The 16,873-nt window shown below is 42.3% G+C and overlaps 1 protein-coding gene across 5 annotated transcripts in view; it reads left to right on the forward strand.

Moving 5' to 3' along the window:
- The window catches only part of LOC137383839 (protein phosphatase 1 regulatory subunit 12A-like), a 333,936-nt gene that overhangs the window by 121,842 nt on the left and 195,221 nt on the right, over positions 1–16,873 (forward strand). For all 5 annotated transcript variants that reach the window (XM_068057118.1, XM_068057119.1, XM_068057120.1 and 2 more), the window contains 3 exons: positions 7,198–7,357; positions 9,137–9,281; positions 15,771–15,845. In XM_068057118.1, coding sequence (XP_067913219.1) covers positions 7,198–7,357; positions 9,137–9,281; positions 15,771–15,845 — 380 coding nt within the window. The remainder of the gene's footprint in view (positions 1–7,197; positions 7,358–9,136; positions 9,282–15,770; positions 15,846–16,873) is intronic.

Genomic DNA, 16,873 nt, shown 5'->3' on the forward strand with positions numbered 1-16,873 from the left:
GGTATTTCAAACTAAGATTGGAGGAAAATGTGCAAAATATGAATTACAAAGCAACTGCTTTTGTCTTTTTCAAATAAAACTGGTGGCAAATCAAAGTAAGAAGAATCTAGAACTTTTGCCTTCCAGCTAGAGGATCTCACTGTCAAATTACAATTTTCATCTAAAATTGCTATATTTTTGTAAACAAAAATACTATTTTTGAAAAGCATGACAATTTGCACTGAAATTTGCATCTTTTTGTAGCTTTAAACCTTGCGGCCAGTTTGGAACTACCAGCTGTATTTTATACTTGGTTGGCATCCTTCCATCTACAAAAGATGATGGCCATGCAGCAAACAATCCATTTAGGTGAGGTGTCTTCTCTTGGTGCACCTTTTGCTGTTGGCTGTTAAGGCCAATCCTTGAGATGCACATTCTGCCACAGGTGCTGCACGTGAAGCTGGCAGGTGACGCTGTGAGTTGTTTTTGATGTTGCTGCCTGTTGCCAAGCTGCTGTAGCAACTGGTCGTGGTGGTAGTGAACACCGGCTGTGTCGTCATTTCCCTCTTTTGCCAGCTGCTGACTCCAGGTTCAATAGTCGACATTTAGGGGTTTCATGTCACGCTTGCAAGCGTCCTTGAAGCAGAGCTTTGGTCGCCCCACTAATTGCTGGCCCTGGCTACCTCACCATACAGAAGGTCCTTGGGTATGTGACTCTCTTCCATCCTGTGGATGTGTCCGATCCACCGAAGCCGCCTCTATTTGATTAGTGCCAACATAGTTGGGAGCTCTGCCTTTGAGAGGACTGCTGCAATTGTGATTTTGTTCTGCCAGGATATATCCATAACACACCACAGACAGCGAAGATGGAAATTATTGAGCTACTTTTCCTGGTAGCTGTAACTTGCTCATGTTTCACAGTCGTACATCAAAGTGCTGTGAACACAGGCCTTATAAAGCATCAGCTTGGTCCTAAGTGTCAGCTTGGTGTTATCCCATGTGCCTTTTGCATGTCAGCCAAAGGTGATAGCTGCTTTCCCTATACGTATCGAGCTCTGCATCAAGGGACAGATTGTCACCATTGACCCAAGATAACAGAATTTGCTAACCAGTTCCAGTGGGGTGTTATTTAGTGTGATTGGAGTGGGGATGCAACACCATATCCCATGACCACCCATTTTCTTAGTCCTTATAGTCAAGGCGAACAAGTTACAAGCATGAGAGACAGTCCATGAGTTTCGGTGTGAGCGACTAGCGCAGCATCATCAGCGTAGAGTTCTCTGATCAGGACACGATGTGTTTTTGTCTTCACTTTCAGCCTTGATAGTTGTAGAGCTTGCCGTCTGACCTAGTGTGCAAGTAGACTCCTTCCATATCTGCAGGGAAGGTGAAGATCAAGAACATGGAGAAGATGATGCCAAGCAGAGTGGGGGTTGGGACACAACCCTGTTTCACTCCATTCTTCATTCTGAAACTATCAGAAGTGGAGCCATCAAACTGTACAGTGCAGTGTATGTTGTCATGGAGCAGATGAGACTGAGGAGCTTCGGTAGACGGCCAATTATTCCCAAAATCTTGTAGAGCCCTGCTTTGCTGACTGTGAAGAAGACCTTAGTGAGATCTACGAAAGTAAGGTAATGGGGTATGCTGTGTTCCCTACGCTACTTTTAGCTGGCGTATGGAGAAGATCATAATTGTAATTATCTGCTGTAAAGTTCTGTGATCTTACACATTCCAGGCTGTTTCATCAAACCTTTTAAGGATAATTAGAGAATAAATTACTTAATACAAAATTAACCTTATTTATAATTCAAAACTTTTACAAAATTCATTCTGCTGACCGAAGTCCCCTCATTTTGATTCAAGGTTTAAACAGCACAAGTCTGCCCTCTTGAGGTACTTGTATGGAGTTGAGACTTGGGATTTGTTACAAACCAATGCAACTCACTGATGAATATTAATGAAAATTGGCATGGAAACAGTTATATCGGATATGCTTTTTTAATTTATGTGACATTGATGAGAATGTTTCAGTTGTTGAATTTCACTATTTCCCCTTTTAGAGAAACCTGCAGCTGTAATTTAAGTGGATAAGGATGCAAATCTATAAATATGTATGTCTAGGATGTTCAAGGATTTCCAGGCTTCCTGTTTTAGCTATTAAGTTTTCAGTTTGCCTACTTCACTGAAACACACAGTTGGATGTTAATAGCTTTATTATTGTAATTTTAACATCCAAGTCAAGCACACTGCCAAAGTATCTGGGAACTAAGAACACAGTGCACACCTATTTTACTCTATTCTGAATCTTTCATTCTGCATTATTTTAGCCTTGTTGCTGTCTTTCATTTCTCCCCATTAGCAACAACTTGTGTTTATATAGTGCCTTTAACCTAATAAAATGTGGTCTGGTGCTTCACGGAGGCATTCTGAAACAAAATATAACACCAAGCCACTTACAGATATTAGGGAAGATGGGTAAAAGTTTGGTCAAAGAGATAGATTTTGAGGAAAGTGAGTGGAGAGGTTTAGGGATGGAATTCTAGAGCTTGCAGCCTAGGCAGCTGAAGGCACAGTCACCAAAGGTGGAGCGATTAAAGTCAGGGATGCCCGAGACCAGAATTAGAGGAACGCAGATACCTCAGAGTTGTAGGACTGGAGGAGATCATATATAGGAAGGGGCAAGGCCGTGGAGGTATTTGAAAACAAGGATGTGAATTTTAAAATCGAGGCACTGCTTAACCAGGAGCAAATGTAGGTTAGCGAACACAGGCGACAGATAAATGGCATTAGGTGAGGGTTAGGGCACCGACATCAGAGTTTTGGAAAACCAAGTTTACCGAGAGTAGAATATGAGAGGCTGACTAGGAATACATTAAAATAGTCAAATCGACAGGTATCAAAGGCATGAATGAGGGATTTCAGCAGCAGAAAAGCCTAGGCGGGGCAGAGACGGGTGATGTTACCTAGGTGCAAATAGGTGATCTTAATGACACAGTAACTATGTGGTTGAATGCTCATCTCTGATCAAATATGATGCCAAGGTTGCAAATAGTCTGCTTCAGCTTCAGATTGTTGCCAGGGAGAAGGATGGAGCTTGTGGCATGGACTGAAGATTCCCACTATTTAGTTGAAGTACATTTCTGCTCATCCAGTACTGGATGTCCGACGAGCAGTCTGATTTAGCAACAGTGGAGGAGTCGAAAGAGGTGTTGCTGAAGTAAAGCTGTGTGTTGTTAGTGTACATATGGGAACTGGCATTTTTCACTGCTTGCAATCATCTGAAAACACATGAACTTGCGTCACCAGGGACAGTCTCATGGACCATGATGGTTGACCACATGAGCTGCAGTTAGGAACATAGGAATGCAGGAACAGGAGTAGGCCATTTAGTCCTTTGTGCCTGTTCTACCCTTCAAATGAGGTCATGGCTGATGTGACCTAACTCCATATACCCACCTATGTCCCATATCCCTAATACCTTTTGGTTAATCAAAAGGTATCACTCAGTTTTAAAATTAATGATTGATCTAGCAAAGATTGCTGTTTGCGGAAGAGTGTTTCAAGCATCTGCCGTTATTGGCCTCTGACTTACTTTGTAGACTTATGCCTGTACCTTGGTTGTTTTCCCTTCAATTTTGACAGTCAAATATTAATTCCTTACTCCTCTAACCTTGGCAAAAGCTGCCAATTGGTTGAAATGCTTTCTGAGCCTTCACTAAGATTATACAGAGCTCAAACACTTACCTTCAGTTGCCTGCAACTCTTTAAATTTCCCTCTTGGTCTTCCTGCAGGTGTATAGATTTGTGCATAATATTCATAATTATTTAGTTAATGACTGAAAAGTGGGTGTAAATTTTGCTTTTTACAAATTAAATCAATTGTTGTAAGGTGTGTGGGTGATGTAGGCGTTGCCTATCTCCAGTTGCTCTGAGGTAGCAGCGCAAAACAAGTGTGAGTCAACTTTGTGTGGACCCTAATCATGTGTAGGGCAGCTGGGAGGGGCGGTGGGATCTGTTCCCTGAAGTTTGAGTAAACCAGTTGGGTTTTACAGCAATCACAGATTTCATTGGCACTTAATTTATTTGCCACTGGCCGACAGATCGCTAGATTTAAGTTCGGAACTTCGTGGTCAGTCCAGTTCTGTGACCACTACACCAGGATCCTCATTGAACTTTAAACTGCTCCCACATCGCACAATCTGGACTAAATTGTTTACTTTCTGCTAGTTTCATTTTGTGAGCTGTGTACTGGGGGATATTTAAATTATTTAAGCTAATTCTAACTATTTCTGTATTTATTCCTATGGTTCTTGGTTATTGTGTACATTTATTTCCAACTTACATGAAATAAATTTAATTAAAAAAATAAATTTCTGAAAAGTAATGTAAATGCTAAAGCCTATAAAGAAGCATGAATATGTACTGAAATAAATAAAAATAGACAATAATTGGAACTGTAGGAAAAGAAAAGCAGCGTTATAGCATACAATAAATGACAAAAGAAATGAGCATAGAAAAGGTGGCAAACAAAATGAGAGCAAATTTGGAAATAGAACAAAAATTTGGAATCCAGATAAAAATTTGGTCGTGGCCTTAAAGTGAAAATGAAATGTAAGATTTGAGAAGAATCATATTTTAAGGCAATTGATTGTATCTGTAATTGTAAATGTTATAACAGGTTAGTCAATCTTTCACGCGCTGGTATAAATGCTAATTATTGGATTAGCTGTCATTACAGTGTCAGAACATTGTGGTCTGTACTTGGCTTCTTGGCTCATGTAGGAACAGATTATAATACACTACAACAGTATCAGAACATTTGGCATTTTCAGGTGTTGCACCCATATGTGCATATTAAGCATCCACTTCCAATCTACTGATTAGTAATTTAATTGTATACCATAATTTGCAATGTTTAGTTTAGAGATTAGACCACAGACTGGTGTTGTAATTTCTTAAGTCAACTCGGGGATAAATATTCCATGCCAAGCATTTTTAATATTCATTAAAATGCTATTTTAAATCATTTTGACAGTATCAGCTGGAATTTGCAGTTGTAATGTTGGTGAAACTATCAGCACTTGTTATTACTGACAGTAACTTCTGGCCTCCGCACATGTACAGTTGAATGCAGAAATTCAGAAGTTGTTGTCAGTGATATCCTGCTCCTTCACAGGGTGCACTATTGGACTCTTTGCAGATGGAATCCACACAATCTGAATTGGCATGATCTTCAACTGTTGCTTGCTGTAAAAACCATTGAAAAAGTTCAGCCTTGTTGAATGAGGTGTAACTGTGTTTTTAACAGAGTTCTAAGTCGTAATTGCAGCTGAACAACCTCTCTGGACCTGTAAAAGTAATTTTAGAAGTATGGGGTGTCATTCTCTTCCATGATTTAAAAAGAAATCCACAGAATTTTTAAATAAAATAAATAATTTCATGACATTTCTGCTTCTAGCTTAATCCCATGTACATGTCCCAATCTTTACTTTTCTTCATCTTAGAGAGAAAAATAAACAATGATCAGTGCTTTTTACTTCTGGCTGCTCAGCTTGCTTGATGACTTCAGTGTTCCTGGACGCCAGAGATCCTCCATAGATGGCACCAGAAAGAAATTGATGTAAGAGGGAAAATTGCCACAGACCCCACTAAATCTTTGTGGGTAGCTTTCTCCAATGTCAGTGGCGAGCACAGTCCCTTTGCCACTGAACATAAAATTCAGGCCAATAGTTCATAAGCATACTAAGCTTCCACAGTGCAGTATTGTGCTCTTTCAAATGTTACCAGTTTTGTTTCAACATGACCTGGAGGTATAATTAACATTGTTTTTATGGAGGAAATTCTAATTTTAATTGCTGGAAAATGGGTTAGAACAGTACATATTGAAGAATAGCATCCATATATAACTATAAATTAGATTAGATTAGAGATACAGCACTGAAACAGGCCCTTCGGCCCACCGAGTCTGTGCCGAACATCAACCACCCATTTATACTAATCCTACACTAATCCCATATTCCTACCAAACATCCCCACCTGTCCCTATATTTCCCTACCACCTACCTATATTCGTGACAATTTATAATGGCCAATTTACCTATCAACCTGCAAGTCTTTTGGCTTGTGGGAGGAAACCGGAGCACCCGGAGAAAACCCACGCAGACACAGGGAGAACTTGCAAACTCCACACAGGCAGTACCCGGAATCGAACCCGATTTGGTTAAAACATATTAAAAGCGGCATAGTGGCGCACATTGTTTGTAGTCTCCTCACTCAATCTGTAATTGCATCCACTTGGTTTTCAATGTGGCTCTCAAAGTACAGAGATCTGTACTTGTATTACAGTAGAAGCCTCTATACGATGCCATCAGCCCATAGCAAGTGAATATCTGCAGATCAAATTGGGGAAGCAGCACTTTATGTAGTGCTGCTGTAATTTTGGTCGATTCTAACTCTCAAAGATTAAGTATTCAATTGTACTTGTCTATAAATCATATTTGTTAATTTGTGTGATCAATTAAAAAGAAGCATTGCAATTAATTGAATTAGTAAACATAATATTTGTAAAAGGAGTGTTGTAAAGTATTTTGAGCCTGTTGGTTATTGCGCCACTGAGCCTTCTGCCATTCTGATGAGTGCACTTCACATGAACTTGAAGGGAAAGGATCCTTGAGACACCGACTGCTCGCAAGCATGAATTGTTAGATGATACTAGTATGCAGAAACTAATCAGCATTCTAAAATAAAAACTATAAATGGCAGTGTCATTATCTCCAGAAAAAAAAATAAAGGTTAATGTTTGGTGTAAACGTTCTTCAGAAACTATTAAGATACCAGATTATTTACTAGACTCTGCATTCATTATAGAATAATGATTGTCAAGCTGGTGTATCATCTGAAAATAAGAATTAAAACTGATTTTGGTCTAGTTATTTAATAGTGTTTGTAATGGTCATATGTGTTCAAAAAGATAGAAAGAACAAGAAGCTGTTTGTTATTTGGTACATGTACAACCTATTGAGAAATGGGTAACTTTGTTGTGTTAAACTCCTGGCAAGGAACAAGGGCATGCAACCAAATGATGCACCTGGAGCACAGGTATTGCATCAAAGGTTCAAAAACATACGAAGTTTTATATGTCTAGATTAGGATATATTTGAGAAAATATAGATCGATAAAATGCCCTTCATCTTCTATATCATTCTTCCTGCGTAGGAATTGATGTTGAGGCTGCGAGGAAAGAAGAGGAACACAGAATGCTGCAGGATGCCAGGCAGTGGTTGAACAGTGGCAAAATAGAAGATGTAAGGAACACCAAATCAGGTGGCACAGCTCTGCATGTGGCTGCTGCAAAAGGCTACTTGGAGGTTTTAAAGTAAGTGCTTGAGATAAAATACAATGAAATGTGCTGGCCACAGCATCAGTGAGAATATATTTTGTGGTTATATTGAGGTTTTTGAAATAATAGAGGCAGCTTTGACTGTCTTTGCTTGCTGACTAAGTCTACGTACCTATTATAGTGAGGTAATAAAATGGAATAAGATGTCTTTAGTACTGTTTTGTTTTCTCTTTGACAATTTTTTTGCTGTTCTGAAAACATCACTCTTTTGTTGGGTGTGGGTATATGGCACTGGTCACCCTCTGGTATCTCACTTGAAGTGGCCATTATTCACATGAGCCTTGACTGAGTATTGGCAGGCTATTTAACTATAGACCATCACAGTTGAGTCCATTCCTCTCCTTGTCTAATACCCAAACATGAATACTTCCCTCAAGAGTCAGTGGTTAGCAATCTGGCTGTTTTTCTTTCCTTTCTTTGGCACAGATACTGATGCCAATTTCAGTTCTCTTGCCATGATCCCCCCTCCCTCTTCATATCTTCGCTTCAAAGTGCCTCTCAACATAGATACAGGGATTGAATATATGACTTTCCTGGTCTATGTAATTCGGTTACTCAGCTTATTTCAGCTCAGTGTATTTTGCTTATTCGTCTGGCAGAACTAAATGCTAAATGGATTCTTTGCTTTCTCTAAATACAGTATTCTCTTTCAAAAACATGATTACCTTATTTTTAAAACAGTTTCAGTAAATTCACTGATTTCTCAGTGCAGTACTTACTTTGTGGTGTAGCTCGTGCTAAACTATATGTAAACAAACCCAGAAAGTTTTGGGTTTCAGGATTTCATCCCCAGTTTTCGCTATGTAAGACATTCTCCACTCAAATTTTAACTATGATTAAGGGTATGACTGGGCTCATCTGAGTCCTCCATGCAACTTGAATTCATGTGAGTGTTTCATACTCACAATGTTGTCTTGTGTCAGACATAAAAGGCATGTCAAAAGCAACATACTGTGGGTGCTGGAAATCTGAAATAAAAACAGAAAATGCTGGAAATACTCAGGTCAGGCAGCAATCTGTGGAGAGAGAAACAGTTAACATTTCAGGTTGATGACTTTTCATAATATCTGACCAGTTGAGTATTTCAGCTTTTTACCTTCAGGAGAAGGCCAAAGAGATAAAATCACCATAATATAAAAGCAAAATACTGCAGATGCTGGAAAACAAAGTGCTGGAAATACTCAGCAGGTCTGGCAGCATCTATGGAGAGTGAAGCAGAGTTAACGTTTCAGGTCTGTGACCTTTCATCAGAACCAGATAAAACCACCAATTTGGCAAGAAACTGTAATTCTTGTTGGAGGGATTTTAGCTGCAAGGTTAGTTTGGAGAAGCTGGGGTTCTCCTTGGAGCAAAGGAGATTGAGGGGAGTTTTGATAGAGACGTACAAGATTATAACAGGTTTAGGTAAGGTAGACAGAGAAAAGCTGTTTCCATTAGCTGATGGTACAAGGACTGGAGGACGCATTTAAGGTTTTGGGCAAACGGTACAGAGGGGATGTGTGGAAAAACTTTTTTATGCATCGAGTGGTAATGAAGTGGAACTCGCTGCATACGAAGATAGTGGAAGCAGGGGCGATGAATTATTTCAAAAGGAAATTGGATGGGCACTTGGGGGAAATTAAACTAAAGTGCTATGGAGATAGAGCAGGGGAATGGGACTGGTTGGATTACTCTACAGAGAGATGGCATGAACTCAGTGGGCCGAACAGCCTCCTTCTGTGCAGTAATGACTGACTCTATGGTGCTTTTTTCAAGGCTCCTGATACAGGCTGGATATGATGTAAATATCAAGGACAATGATGGGTGGACTCCACTGCATGCTGCTGCTCACTGGTGCAAAGAAGAAGCCTGTAGAATCCTCGTGGAGAACTTTTCTGACATGGAAGCTGTTAACAAAGTGGTCAGTTGCTTTTAATAAACTGATTTTCCTGGTGCAAACCATTTTTTTAAACCTAAATTTTTGTATTTGAGTGCTGGTTGTGAATGAATGTTTGATTAGAAATGGATTGAGACTGTTGAAATGTATTTCACACAGGATGTGGAACCTCCTAATCCAGCCCAGAAAGAAACCATTTTTAAAGATTGAATTCAATTCGATTGTTTGGAGAGAGCTTCTTCAGTTTTTTTCCTGCTGGAACCTATTGAATCTGGCTAGTCTGCTAGCTTTTACTATTTACTGTACTTTTACTATTCCAGGCACTTGATTAGGACTTGTATGGAAAAGAGGTCACGTTAATAGTCCTGCTTGAGAAGTATTTTCAAGGAATAGGTGCTGCTTAAATTTTAATAAAATACCTTAACAATGAAATGAGCAGTACACTTTCATTCAGCTGACTACTTAGACCTATAACCGATCAGTGTAATTTTTTTAGTAGATTCACTCCAGGAGAGTGAAAGGAGATGTTGCTTGACATCCTTTCTGTGTATATAATAAAACAAATATTGTATGTAGGTACTACTGAATGCTCAGCTGGTGAGTGTGTTCCTAGAGTCAGACAGATCTAGTTAGCCCGAAACCATTCCAAAACATACTTTCTAAAAGAATAGAAGTACTTGAGTACAAAAGTCTTATTTTTTTTCAAACAGTTCTTCCCTTGTTCTTTGCACTTAACTTTAAGACTATCACACCAATAACTGATTGCTGATAGTTAATTTGTTTCAGGGTCTGTTGCATTTCAGCAAAAGGCACATAGCCTTGTTCATCCCTGTATCATGTGCTTTTGTAGCCAACAGGTAATGATGAGAAAGCTGCTACCAGGCCATGGCACTCTTAGTTACCTGATGGGAGATATCCGATAATGACCTTGGGCTAATAAAAAGTGTGTGCTGGAAATGCTCAGCAGGTTTGGCAGCACCTGTGGAGAGAGCTGCAGAGTTAGCGTTTCAGGTCTGTTACCTTTCATCAGAACTGGAAAAGGTTAGAATTGTAATAGGTTTTAAGCAAGTAAAGTGGGGGTGGGGGAAGAGAACAAAATGGAAGGTGTGTGATGGGACAGAGGGCCAGAGTGATTAACTGACGAGGAGGTCATGGGGCAAAGAGAGTGTGCTAATGGTGTGGTGAAAGACAAAGCATTAGTGCAGAGCGAGTGTTAATGACAGAATAATAAACAGTCCTAGCCAAAAGTACGAACATGACAAACCCAGTTTAAGACAGGCACATGGTTAAAAAAAGGCCAGTCATGCTCCGAAATTATTGAACTCCCATGTTCAGTGTAGAATGCCTAATTGGAAAATGAGGTGCTGTCCTCAAGCTTGCATTGATGTTCACTGGAACCCTGCAGCAGGCCAAAGACAGATATGTGGGCATGAGAGCAGGGGGTGGGTGTTGAAATGGCAAGCAACTGGAAGCTCAGGGTTAGTGTTTCGGACTTAGTGGAGGTGTTCCGCAAAGCAGTCACCTAATCTGTGTTTGGTCTCCCCAATGTAGAGGAGACTACATTGTGTGCAGCGAATGCAGTATACTAAATTGAAAGGACGTAAATCGCTGCTTCACATGGAAGGAGTGTTTGGGGCTTTGGATGGTGAGGCGACAGGAGGTAAAAGGGCAGGTATTACACTGCCTGCGATTGCATGGTAATCCTCTGTTGAGGCAAAAGGAAGACATATCAGAAGCGCTGTTGTGGAAGGTTGCATGATCAGATTCGATGTGCGGAGACGGAGAAATTGGGAGAATGGAATGGAGTCCTTACAGAAAGCAGGGTGTGAGGAAGTGTATTCGAGGTAGCTGTCGGAGTCGGTGGGCTTATAATGAATATTAGTGGACAGTCTATCCCCAGTGATGGATTCAGAGAAGTCAAGGAAGGGAAGTGTTGGAGATGGACCCATGTAAAGGTGAAAGAGGGGTGGAAATTGGAAGCAACGTTGATGAAGTTTTCCAGTTCGGGGCGAGAGCAGGAAACGGCACCAATACAGTCATCAATGTACTGGAAAGAGAGTTGGGGGAGGGGGCCTGAGTAACACTGGAACAAGGAATGTTCAACATAGCCCACAAAAAGACAGGCATAACTAGGACCCATGCAGGTACCCAGAGCAACCCGTTTTAGTTGAAGGAGAAGTTGTTCAATGTGATAACAAGTTCAGCCAGGCGGAGGAGGATGGTGGTGGATGGGGACTGGTTGGGCCTCAGTTCAAGGAAGAAGCAGAGAGCCCTCAAACCATCCTGGTGGAGGCCGGAGGTGTAGAAAGATTGGACGTCCATAGTGAAGAGGAGGTGCTTAGGACCAGGAAACTGGAAATTGTCAAAATGACGTAGGGAGTCAGAAGAGTCTCAGATGTAGGTGGGAAAAGACTGAACCGGGGAGAAAAAAATAGTCAGGATAGGAAGAAATAAGTTCAGTGGGGGCAGGAACAGGCTGAAGCGATGGGTTTGTCAGGACAGTCTTGTTTGTGGATTTTGGGAAGGAGGTAGAAGCGGGCTGTCAGGGATTGTAGGATTATGAGGTTAGAAGTTGTAGAGGGAAGATCTGTGGAGGAGGTGAGGCCAGTGACAGTCCTGTAGGCAGTGACTTGATGTTCAGTGGTGGGGTCATGGTCCTGGAGGAGGTAGAAAGAAGTGCCTGAGAGTTGGCACTCAGCCTCTGCAAGGTAGAGGTCGGTACACCAGACAACAACAGCACCACCCTTGTCAACAGGTTTGATCACAATGTCACAGTTAGACCGGAGAAAACGGAGTGCAGCAAGTTTGGAGGGAGACAGGTTACAGTGAGTAAGGGGAGTGGATAAACAGAGACGTCCGATGTGTCTCTGATAGTTAATGTAAGATAAAGAGCGGGTAGGAGGCCAGAGGGACCACATCTCCTCCAGAGATCTTCCCTCTACACCTTCCAACTTAGTCGTCCTGCAACTCTGAAGAGCCTGCTTCTACCTCCTTCCTAAAATCCACAATCAGGACTGTCTTGGGAAACCATTGCTTCAGCCTGTTCCTGCCCCACTGAACTGTTTCTTATCTTGACTCTATTTTTTCTCCCCTGGGCCAGACTCTTATGACACCCTACATCATTTTGACAATTTCCAGTTTCCTGGTCCTAACCCGCTGCCTCTTCTGCATGGGTATCCAATCTCTCTATCTCCATCCCGAACCAGGATGGTTTGAGGGCTCTCTGCTTCTTCCTTGAACAGAGGCCCAACCAGTCCCCATTCATAACCACCCTAATCCACCTGGTTGAACTTGTTCTCACATTGAACAACTTCTCCTTCAACTCCACTCACTTCCTACAAATAAAACGGGTTGCTCTGGGTACCTGCATGGGTCCTAGTTATACTTGTCTTTTTGTGGGTATGTCGAACATTTGTTCCAATCCTACTGAGACCCCTCCCCCAACTCTCTTTCCAGTACATTGATGACTCTATTGGTGCAGTTTTCTGCTCTTTTCCCCCCCGCCCGAACTGTAAAACTACTTCAACGTTGCTTCTAATTTCCACCCTTCTCTCACCTTTACATGGGTCCATCTCCAACACTTCCCTTCCCCTCATTGACTTATCTGTCTCCACCTCTGGAGACAGACTATCCACTAATATTCATTATAAGCTCCCCAACTCCCATAGCTACCTCGAATATACTTGTTCACATCCTGCTTCCTGTAAGGACTTCATTCCATTCTCCCAATTTCTCCGTCTCCGACGCATTTGTTCTGACGATGAAACCTTCCACAACAGCGCTTCTGATATGTCTTCCTTGTTCCTTAACCGAGGATTACCCCACAATGTTGTCGACAGGGCCCTCAGCCGTGTCCGACCCATTTTCCGCACTTCTGCGCTCACCCCTTCCCCTCCCTCCCAGAACTGCGACGGGGTTCCCCTTGTCCTCACTTTTCACCCCACCAACCTCCACATCCAAAGGATCATTTTCCGCCACCTCCAGCGTGATGCCGCCACCAAACACATCTTCCCCTCACCTCCCCTGTCAGCATTCTGGAGGGATTGTTCCCTCCGCGACACCCTGGACCACTGCTCATTACCCCCGATGCCTCATCCCCTTCCCACAGCACCTTGCCATGCAATTGCAGGAGATGTAATACCTGTCCTTTGACCTCCTCTCTCCTCACCATCCAAGGCCCCAGGCACTCCTTTCAGGTGAAGCAGCGATTTACTTGTACTTTCTTCAATTTAGTTTATTGTGTTTGCTGCTCACAATGCGGCCTCCTCTACATAGGGAAGACCAAGCACAGATCGGGTGAGTGCTTTGCGGAACGCCTCCACTCAGTCTGAAAACATGACTCCGAGCTTCCGGTTGCTTGCGATTTCAATGTATCCCCCTACTCTCTTACCCACATTTCTGTCTTTGGCCTGCTGCAGTGTTCCGGTGAACATCAACGCAAGCTCGAGGAACAGCACCACATTTTCCGATTAGGTACTTTGCAGCCTTCTGGACTGAACATTGAGTTTAATAATTTCAGAGCATGACTGGACCTTTTTTATTTTATTTTTTTTAAACCATGTACCTGCCTTAAACTGGGTTTTTCATGTTTGTGCTTTTGACGAGGGCTATTCATTGTTTTGTCATTAATACTTGCTCTGCACTAATGCTTTGTCTTTCACCACACCGTTAGCGCACACTCTTTGCCTTTGCCTCCTGATGACCTTGTCCGTTAACCTCTCCGGCCCTCTGTCCTTTCACACACCTTCCATTTGTTCTCTTTCTCCCCTGCAACCCCCCACCCCACTTTACTTAAAACCTATTACATTTCTAACCTGTGCCAGTTCTGATGAAAGGTCACTGACCTGAAACGTTAACTCTGCTTCTCTCTCCACAGGTGCTGCCAGACCTACTGAGTAGTTCCAGCACTTTGTTTCTATTTCTGATTTCCAGCATCCACAGTATTTTACTTTTTATTTAATGACCTTGGGCTGTTGCTTCTAATTTTCTCCTGTAGTGAGGCGTCAGGTATTTGCTTGCAGTCTCCCCATGTACTACATTTGAAGTCAAAATTATGTTGGCATCTGCACTAAAGGCCTGCTCGAGTCTGCAAAAAAAAAAAAACCCAACCCGAGCCCGACAGAACCACATCTGACCTGACCAGAGTCCTTCCATTTTTTCCCGTGCCGGCCCGACCCGACCCAACCATCAGTTAACTTACCTTCTGTTTTTCACTTTGTTGCTGATCTGCACAAGCTTAAAATAACTATAACAAAACCACCTTTCTAGTCCAAGAATTAAATTAACATTGCAGCCACTTACCTGTGATAGAGCGTGTCCGACCTGAGCCCGAATGCTGGACCTGCAAGTGCAACCTGACCCATGTTGGGTTCAGGTTGGGTAGCAGTCCTTCAATCTGCACCATGTAGTGAAATATTTTTAAAACGAGAGACCAATGGAAATTGCAGCAGTTCAGAACATTTTTACTTTAAGAAAAACAGCTGTCTAGGGTACTATATTTTTTTAGTTTTGTTTAAGATGTGCTGGCTTGCCCACCAGTTGTCCTTCCTTTTTCTATAGGGAAATACTTGGGCCTGAATTTGAATGGTACATGCACTCCATGGCGGCGCGCTTTCAACTCGGCAACCTTCTGACGTGAAAACGCCACCAAGGAGCCCTGGTGATATTATGCACGGGCACTCGTTTAAACGGAGGGGGCGGAGCGGCTGCCCCTGATGTAGAGGGGGCGGCCGCCAGGTCCCCGGCAATGGCGTCCGGTGCCACTGCACATGCACCGGCGCCATTTCTAAAGGGCTTTAAACCCTTATGATTTCCATATTTAAAGGTGCCTAAGTGCAATTTTTTATTAAGTAATGAAGGTGTGGAGGCCCTTCCCCAATTCCCCCAATGGTCATTTCATTGCCCGAAATGACCAACCATTGGCTTTTACAAATAGCCGAACATCCCCCCCCCCCCCCACCCCACCCCCCTTCAGTCTTTTGCTCTTCCACCCCTTCCCATTATCCCCACATCCAATCAAAATTGTTTTCCCCGCTCTTCTACCCCTCCCACTATGAAAATTCCCCCCTCTCCACCAGGTTCTCACCTTGGAACTCCATACAGAGTTCCGAAGGCGCATGGATCGTGAATGGCAGCTGTGAAATCGGTGTGGGATGGCTGCCGCCTGCAGGTAAATATACTTGCATCTTATTAACGTTAATTTGCATGTGGAGATGCAGGCCTGCCGCGAGGGAAGAGGGGCGCACCGAGATCCCCCCATCGCTGGTAATATGCAACGGGCCCTTCTCGGCATCGCGGGTCGAGGCGGACCTCTCTGCAGAATTTTACCAGCCCCCGCGCCGTTGAAGAGCCAGTAAAATTCAGCCCTTAGTCTTTTCAGCTGTACTCTTCTCCCTTCTCTTAACTGCACCCCTGTCCTTGATAACCTAGGTGAGAACTGCACATGTAAGTCTAAACAACCTAATTTCTTTGAATCACGACTATTTACAATGGGTTGTTATGTTATGTTTGCAGGGTCAAACTCCTTTTGATTTAGCAGATGAGAGCATTATTGAGCTTTTAGAGGAACTCCAGAAGAAACAGAATGTTGTAAGTGAATATTTTGAACTCCTCTTGGTTGACAGCATTTAGCTTAAAAATGAGTTTAATGAAACACTTTGATACAGCCAAATATCGTTTAAAACAACTATAAAATGCTCAAGTTATACAGTATGAACTCTGGTCCTTTTGAAGAAAAACATGAGCAGTTTTTCTGTGCCATGTACAAAACTGCGGTGGTTGTCTGGCTTTGTATTACAGACCCAATCTTTGCTTTATAGAAGCATGCAGAAAAGGACCCAACCTAAACCTATCTAACAAGTAGAATTTTTAATTTGTTTTAAAGCCCTCTGAGCGAAGTACTTCCACGTCCAATGTTATTTCAAATACTTATTCAGCATATTGTAGTGCTTTAACTCTAGCGTAAATACCTTGTCTGAGAGTTTACCCATTTTAAATGTCTCCATGACAACCTGCTACATTTATATGTCATCATTTTCCTCTGACACCTGTCATGTATTAGGATTTTCATAATTAATCTCATCGTCCCTGACACTGGATGACTTTAGAAGAGTTGCTTTGATTCTGGATGCTGTTGCAGGTTCTGTTAAGTGTGTGGTTCTGTTGAATAGTTTCTTCCTCTTCTCATTCTCGTTAACTTACCTCACACAGGGAGGAAAATCAACAGGTAACTGAGCTTTCGCCAAAGAAAAAATCAATCATTTAGAATCTTTAGAATATATTAACATTCTTGGGGCTTCCAAGATGTTAATTACAGTTCACTTGCCCCCAAGCTACAGCTTCAATTTTGGCCTTAAAACAGCCTCATTTCTGTGTACTCAGGCCATGAAAACAAATACCTCAACTTGCTGGGGTCCTCTGCGCTAGTATTCCTCTTCCAGACCTGATAAACTGCTGTGATTTTTCACTCCCGTTCCCACCTCAAATTCTTGGCTTGTTCGAGCCTTGGCTGCTCTCATATGGCCTGTCTTTTGCTGACCCTTCATCCTTCCTGTCACATTGCCACATTTGTGATGGTACATACCAAATCAAACTCCTCTCTAACTGCACAGTCTGGC

Source organism: Heterodontus francisci, chromosome 25 (assembly GCF_036365525.1).
Source record: "Heterodontus francisci isolate sHetFra1 chromosome 25, sHetFra1.hap1, whole genome shotgun sequence".
Taxonomy (NCBI): domain Eukaryota; kingdom Metazoa; phylum Chordata; class Chondrichthyes; order Heterodontiformes; family Heterodontidae; genus Heterodontus; species Heterodontus francisci.